Genomic DNA, 8,177 nt, shown 5'->3' on the forward strand with positions numbered 1-8,177 from the left:
TATTGGTGTTCAATTTGTCAACATATAAAATAACACCCAGTGCTCATCCCGTCAAGTGCCCACCTCAGTGCCCGTCACCCCCACCCCCCGCCCACGACATGAAGTTTTTTAAGGCTTACTCTGCTTTGATTCATTCCTAGACCTAGAGGTTAGCCTAGGTTTTCAACTGAGAGCCTGGTATGTTCTTCAGTATCTTTCCCCCTCCATATATTTCTTCGCTCCTCAGTATATTAAGACAGTAGAACTCTGTTCTGAATTTGAGATTACCGGTTTAGCTCTTCAGTCTCCTAACTTTACACCAACTTCAGAATAAGAATATGAATTATGATAGGAGGAGTGTAAACAGAAAGGAGAGAGGTGGCTACAGTCTAAACACTAGGGAAATTTTACTGTGAAGAGGGCAGGCAAATGGGGTAGCTAGAAGATAATGTGTAATCAAGAAGGTCTTTAAAAGAGAGAGACCAAGAAACTAGAGACATTGTCAAGATGGTATTACTGCTGGTGGGGTTAAGAAGTCCTGGGTACAAGAAGAACATGCCAGATCCTGAAGCCTCTAGCAAATGAAGGGAAGCAACCAGGAAGCTAGGAAATGCTGGAAACAAGGAGGAGTAGCTGAAGGCAGTGAACATCAGAGTTTATGAATGTAGGAAGAGGCTTCAGGGGCTTTTAATTAGAGCAAGAAAGTGAAAGGGAAATTCAAAGATGGTAATCAATGGAGAAGAAATATATGTGAGCAGAGAGGGGCAAGATCAAGAGTTCAGTTTTGTATTTGTGGAGGTCATGAACAGGGGAATGAGTTCTGAAGTCATCAGAGTACAGCAGGTTATCTGAGGCCATGGAATTAGATGAACTCAGCCAGAGAAAGGATGTAGACAGAATAAGGTCAAAGATGAAGACCTGAGACATGCCAGCATTCACCAGTCAGAATGAGAAGAGAAGCTTGGGGTATGAGAGGCTCAGAGAATAAGACATTTCTGGAAGGGAACAGTTAACCATGTAGAATCTTGCTGAAATGTCTGAAAGGAGGATCACAAAGTGATCTCTGAATCTGACACAAAGGTCTGGAGCAGGTCAGTGGAATAATGAAGACAGAAACTCAATGGGAATATTAAAGAAAGTAGATTCATAGACTCCACAGACAATTCTTCAGAGAGGTTTTGACCAGTGGGTACAGATGGGTTTTACCCCCCAGAAGGCTGACATCGGTTAACAAAGGGAGTGGCTGGAGAATGACAGGATGAGCAGGGGTCCTAGTCCAGTGCTATGAACCTAATGGACGAGACTTTTGGAACTTAATAAAGCTACGTTATAAAGTAGAAAACAATCACATTGGAGAGGGCCACAGGGATGCTGTCTTCTCCAAGGGTAGCAGAGTTTCAGTTATAGCAGTAAAAAAAAAAAAAAAAAAAGAATGTCTGCCTGATTCTAAAGTGTGGGTCCCAAAGACGCCAGTGGAAGGATGTACAGGTAGAAGCAAAACTAAGAGATGGGTGATAAGAGATGATCTCAGAGTCAGACTCAGCTGGCACAGGAGGAAGGGCCACCTCACCAGAATCTCAGCCTGGAGAAGGACATTGAGGGCTCTAGAGGCCCCAGATGCTTCCAGGAGCAGTGACCAGAGTACACTGCAGCTGATTCTTTTCTTTTTTTTTTCTTTTTTTTTTTTTTTTTTACTGCAGCTGATTCTTGAGTGGAAAGCGTAAAGCCTCTGGGTTTGGGCTTTTGCCAAGATGGACAGGGTCCCGTTAAGTAAAACATGCAAGAAGTTTTTTAAAAGGGATTAAATTACTTACAAGAGTTTTATGACCCTAAAGACAAACCCAGAAGGGAGGCTTATGCCCTGGGTTCCCAAGCAGGCTCAGTGCCACAGCAGCTAGTTTGGCTTTCCCCTCCCCGAGGCATGATGGTCGTGTATATTAAGCCCAGAAACAAGCACTGTGTCAGCTTCTCATAATGATGACCCACTTGTATTTTTTTTTTCAAGTCCATAGGTGTGGACCCTCTGCCAGCTAAGCTGTCCTATGACAAGTCTCATGACCAAGTGTGGGTCCTGAGCTGGGGGGACATACACAAGTCCCACCCGAGCCTCCAGGTATGTTGAACACACGGAGACCAACATCACCCCCATGGAAACAAAGGACGCTGCCCCTAATACATGTCTCTTGCTTCCCTAGGTAGCTAATCACATTTATCCAAAATGTATCCATCATGGCTTGAGGAGGGAGTAGGAAACAGCCTTGAGCCAAAGCCCCTCACAGACCATTACCAGAGTATCTTCAGCCAGGCCTACCTTTAAGGACAATAATACTGATGATGGATAAGATTCTGATGTCAGGACAACCAGAATGTGGCTCCCAGGCTCTATGTCTCCTGAACCAAGGCTTTCCTCACCTCAGGCTTGGCAGGCTAGGAACAGTGTCAAAGCATATGCTAGATGTGGGCCTATAAGGAAGGAAAAGTAACACAATCATGTCCATAAATGGAAGCACCTTTACTGAGTGCTTACAGTACGTTAGGGCACAGAAACATTCAGTAATGTGCCCATGGTCCAATCCAGCAGCAAAGCTCTGCAGCCCAATATTCAGCCACTGAACTGCACTGCCTCTTGGAAACAGTTTGGGCTCAGGAGCACTGTGGGATTCCCCTGTCCACCACCCAGAGAAGGTCAACACTCCTGTGCTGAGTGTGCCTGCCTCTGCCTTTCTCATCAGGGATGATGAGACAGCCTCTAATGCTAGAGGATTAAGCCCTTTAAAAAGTGATTTGAATGCCTGATTTCTCCCAGAGATCTACATAGAACCATTCTAGATGCACAGGAGAGAAGCTAATCTGTTTCATACACTGGATGCCTCCAGACATTAGAGCTTCATTATCTCAGAACCCCAGCTGAGAAGGACTACAGAGGGAGCCAAGTTCACTCTGTTCTCAAGACTAGGAAGAGGGAAGGGGCATCTGGGTCTACGGAAGCTTCTACCAGGGGACTGGCCGCCTGCCTGCCTGCCTCTCCACTGGTGGGCCAGGGGGTAGACACTGCTTTACCTCCTATAAGCTGAGACTATTGTCATTTGATGGATGCCATCAGCCTGGGCCCCAGTGAGCTGATGAAAAATCCCCATTAGAAAGTCTACGAGCCTGAATAAAGGTCATTCACAGCAGAGCATGAGCCCAGGGAAATAACTTTTATTGGTACTTCTGGCAGCTCCAGGAAAGCCTCTCCAGTAGTAATTCAAGGGGAGGAGCCACCAAAAAAATTTTTTTTCTGAAACCAAATATGACAAAAATTTCCTAATTTACTGCAGATGAGCTGAAAAATGCATGGCTTCCTAGGTTATCTATAAAGGAAAAAACATTGGATTGGCACTGGGTTTCTCACCTGCCACAGCAGCTGGCAGACCATGGAATCTACAGGGCTGAAATCCAAGAGTCCTATTCCCAGCCCCGGCAGGACCAAAGAAACCCTATGTGCAAGAAATTCAGAGAGTGCATCATTCTCCTGCCCTCTTTGAGGAACAGAATGAGGAAAGATCCCAGACAAACACCAGATGAACCAGATCAGAGACACTGAAATGAAGAAAGAGAAGGAGGAGACAGTTGCAAAGAATGAACCCAGAGAAGTAAGACGGATGAGGACAGACTCTCTGGAAATGGTAATAAGTGCTAAATAAGGATGTCTGGATTAAGAGAGACACACTCAATGAGAAATCCTGATACCAGTCTGCAGTGGAAGATAAATTATTTCAGTCAAAGTAAGCATAGGGAGTGGAGGAAAGGAGAGGGAGTAAAACTACTTAGAAATACCTTATTGGGATAAGGGAAGGTTCAGAGAATGCTGTTGGAAAGTAGCAGCTGGGAAGAGACTGTCTCATTATTCCAAATATGACAAACTGATTCCTCTGAACAGAGATAATCAGACTGGGTTAGGAAGGAAGCAAACTAGAACGTGTCTATGAGAAACACACATGCAATAAAGAGAATAAAAGGTTGAATTTAAAGGGGCAGGAATAGTGAGGACCGATGAACAAGTGTGTATTCACAATGCCCCTCGTTATCAGGCAAGGTAGTGTTTATGGTTGAAAGCACTAGAAACAGCAAGCAGAGAGAGATACTGTGTGCTTAACAGCCACCAGGAGATATCAGGCACCATTAACAATGAAATGCCTCAAACAAGAGTGATTAAAAATAAAGGAAAACTTGACTTAAAATGCACTTAAATTGTACAAATAAAATGAAAGAATAACATGGGAAAGTTGAGTAATGACACCACTTGCTTATAATATAAATGTTGCATCTGCAAAACTGTTTTTTCACACATCCACACAAGTGTATCATTAACCACAAGGGAAAAAAATCCTGTAAAAGTAGACGTTATAGGCAGCAGTATCTGATAATTAGAAATAATTAAAATGACCTAGTAAGAAAACACTCCTTTATAACTATGGATCAAAAAGGAAATTACAAGGGAAATTACAAACTGTCTCAAAGGCAATGATAAAGTGACTCTTAGACATCTAGAAAGATGGAGAAGGGTGGGCACCCAGAGTACCTGTGTCTTAAAAGCCCACAGAAGAAGTACTTGTGTTAAGAAATGAGAATAAGAAGAGAGTGGTAAGAAGGAACAAGACTGGGAAATGAATAAAAACAAAACAGGACAAGGAGATAAACAGAAATCCTTCACAAGCTTGAGAAAGGGAGACATAATGAGGAGGTAGGAAGAGAGTGTCACTGCAAATAAGGAGGATAGAAAAAATTGGAAAATAATACATCACAACTCTGAGGCAGAAAGTTTTAAAACCTAGAAGTGAATGATTGCTTGCAAATTGTAGGGAAAAAAAGCTGACCTAATAAAACACGAGGCTCTTGATCTCAGGGTTTTGAGTTCGAACCCCCACCCTTGGGAGTAAAGCCAACCTAAGGAAACAGAAGCCTGACATAGAACAATAATTACAGGTTTTTGAAAAGATTAAAGAGCTGCCACAAAAAAGTGTACAGCTGAATTTTATCAAACCTTCAAACTATAATTTTAATATTATTTGAACTGTCTGAGACCCCATGAAGGGAAATGTACAGCTTCTTTGTCTTAAATTGCCACCCTCATTTTAATTATAAAAGCTGACTAAAATTTGTATAAAAAAATAAAGCTATAGACTCAGCTCACTGATGAATACAGAAGCACAATGGTCAATATGGTATTAAAAATAGAGTCCAACAATGCACCTGAATACAAGAAACAAAGTCTCGGGATACAATGATGGCTCACTTTGAGGAAATCAGGCAATATTGTCTTAACACAAAAAAAATGAAAACAGGAAAAAAAAACTGATATTTTCAATAAATGCTGAGAAAGCATTTAATTAAATACAGCAGACATTCTTAAGAAAAAATATCCAAAAACATGCGTAAAAAGGAAATTTCTTAATGAATACTCTTGCCCCAAAACCAAGAGCAAATTTTGCCTAAATGGCCAAACACAAAAAGCATGTTGGTTACTATCGGGAATTACACCACGATGTCCACCATCACAAGGGCAAAGTCTAGAAACCAGGCCTTGACAAGTGAACAGATTGAAGAACCTGCCTTCATCACTGTGGGTGAGGGCTAAAGCAACTGCTACTTGCAAACACTCCTGGGAATGTCAAGTGGCACGGCCCTGTGGTACCCAACTTGGAAATGAGAACCAAAAGCCTCAAAGCAGTGAGTCTGCATCCAGCAACCTGACTTTTCACAACCCACCCAAAGGCCATGATCATGGACATGGACAAAAATTTAGCTACATCATGTGTTTCTGCACTGTTTCTACGGGCAAAGCCAAAAATAATATCCAACACTGGATATTTCTTGGATGTTTCCAACACTTGGATGTTTCTCAATATCCAACACTCAGGAGCTGGTTAAACAAAACTTTGCTGGGACCACTTGAAGGTGTTTCTAGAAATAAAGCTATTTCCCTCAGCAGCCAGTTTTGGAAACTTTGGCGTCCTCTTCAATCCTCCATATCATTCATTTGCCCACTAGTCCCAGGATGTCAGGCTAAGAAGGAAGTCAAGACTTGTCAGAGAAATGAGGCGGTGGCGCACATCAGTTCAATGGCCCGCAGTGCTGCGTTTTGATGAAGTAACCTCTGAATATAGGGTGTCAGCGTGGTGAAGCGTGAATGACACTGACCGCTGACAGCCTATAATTTTCCATCTCTATTAGAAGCTGAAATGACAGGCCTGATCTCAAACAGGGATCGTATGGCTTCTTGGAATTCTCTAACATTTTCCCCTGTTTCCTCAGGCTGGTATTAATGCCCAACTTAGGAGTTTTTTCCCCATGCACTTGCCATTGGAAGTGTCATTTGGCCGTTTTAAAAAACCACAGAAAAATAACCTAAAGCGATGTTACAACTGTGGAGCTGCCCCGAGGCTAACAATCACAGTCACCATCATTCCGATCCAGCATCCTGCCCGCTTTAGCAGCCCGCAAGGGAACCACAATTGGGAGAGGCCTCAACCCTACCTCAGGAGGCAGGCCACGTGTTGTTTGTTTTCCCATAAAAGTAAGAGCCCGAAGGCAGTCCTATTCTTAAAAGGTAAGAACCTCCAGAACTCCAGGCCTCCTGAGTCACAGAGCCCCAAGAGACACCGTCCTCCGCCTCAGGCTAGACCCCTCATCGGCCACAACGTCAAGATAAGGAAAAGTGTCTCAGCTCTGTGTTGAGGCGCTAGCTCCCCCTCTTCTGCTCAGAGTCTGGGCTTCACCTGTGGCCTTTCAGCCAGAATGGCCCACCAGCTGGCCGAGCTCCTCATCTGGCTGCAGGTCACCCTCCTTTCAGGACCCTGGCCTAGAACTGGGGACTGATGAGCACCTGCAGGAGGCAAGGGGACCGCATCTCTGGCCTATGCCCAAGGCAGTGGTAGCCGAGGGGCAGATGCTCAGCCCGACTGCAGGAGGCCTCCTGGCAGGACCTCCAAACCTCGCATCCTGACCGCGCTGGGCTCTGTGCTGCATTGCCGGCATGCTCCTCCCCGACACAGACCCAGCAGGGCCTCTACACACCAGAGAGCGGCTGCAGCCACCTCCTGCCAACGCCACAGGGGATCAAGTGTTACCTTCAGGGAAACAGAGGCAACGATGTTGTCACTCCCAATCTGTACAAAAGCCAGTGCCTGGTTCTTGATTTCTCACAGCAGGTCCTTTCTGCAACTGGACCCGATCCCTAGCATTCTAATTGCAAGGCACCTAAATGGCAAGAGCAGCATCTTTGAATGGCATTTCTGCAGGATTCCTGCTTTCTCCAGTAAATTCTGGAGTCACATTTCCCAGAGAAACGCCTCTGTGAGCAGTACAGGATAGAGATTCCCAACAAACGGGCCCAGGCACCTGGCACCAAAGGAAAATACGGAACCAGTAAATCACTCCACCCAGCAAATCACTCCACCATTTAACTTTTTCGTGATTTAAAAGCTCTCTCCCTCTTTTCCCAGGGTGACCTGGATGGGATTCTGAGTTTTAAGGGAGATGGTCTCTGAGCAGATTGATCTTTCTGTTCTGGAGACCTCTCTGGAAAGCCCCAACATGGTCCCCGCTATGCTATCAGGGGGCTGACAATGTACCTTATGGTTAGGGTCAGGCCTGCCTGAGCAGGAGGCATGATTCAGGCATTCACATCTGTCCCAACACTTCCTCTCCCCAGAAGGATGAGTCCCTGAGTATGATCTTCCCAAGTAGCTCCCACTCTGCTCCTGCCCACCACCACCCCCATCTGTCTCAAGCAGCCTGTCTGCTAAGGGTCCCTACTAGCACATGCAAATGTTTCCAGATTTCCCGCCCCTACTTGGGTGGACCCTCATGAGGACTTCTGCTCTGTGTTGTAGGTGATCACAGAAGCCAGCACTGGCCAGGGCCAGCACCTTATCCGCACACCTTTTGCAGGAGTGGATGATTTCTTTATTCCTCCAACAAACCTCATCATCAACCATATCAGGTGAGATGGGCCTGCCGTGTCCCAAAGCTCCCCCATAACTCAGCTCAGCCCTACATGTGGCTACATCTGCCCACTGTGAGACCTTCATCTCTGTCTCTCCCACTCCTCCTGAGGGGGCCTTGGGCTCCCTCGTGAGGGGACAGAGAAATGGACCATCCCTAGTCCTTGATGGTCATAGTTAAGGAAGGCACCCAGGCTCCTACCACCTTCA

General features: G+C 45.2%; 1 protein-coding gene across 6 annotated transcripts in view; it reads left to right on the forward strand.

Moving 5' to 3' along the window:
- Positions 1-8,177, forward strand: part of FSTL4 (follistatin like 4) — a 397,791-nt gene that overhangs the window by 381,336 nt on the left and 8,278 nt on the right. For all 6 annotated transcript variants that reach the window (XM_072728613.1, XM_072728614.1, XM_072728608.1 and 3 more), the window contains 2 exons: positions 1,985-2,092; positions 7,857-7,966. In XM_072728613.1, coding sequence (XP_072584714.1) covers positions 1,985-2,092; positions 7,857-7,966 — 218 coding nt within the window. The remainder of the gene's footprint in view (positions 1-1,984; positions 2,093-7,856; positions 7,967-8,177) is intronic.

Source organism: Vulpes vulpes, chromosome 12, assembly GCF_048418805.1.
Source record: "Vulpes vulpes isolate BD-2025 chromosome 12, VulVul3, whole genome shotgun sequence".
In the NCBI taxonomy this organism is placed as follows: Eukaryota; Metazoa; Chordata; class Mammalia; order Carnivora; family Canidae; genus Vulpes; species Vulpes vulpes.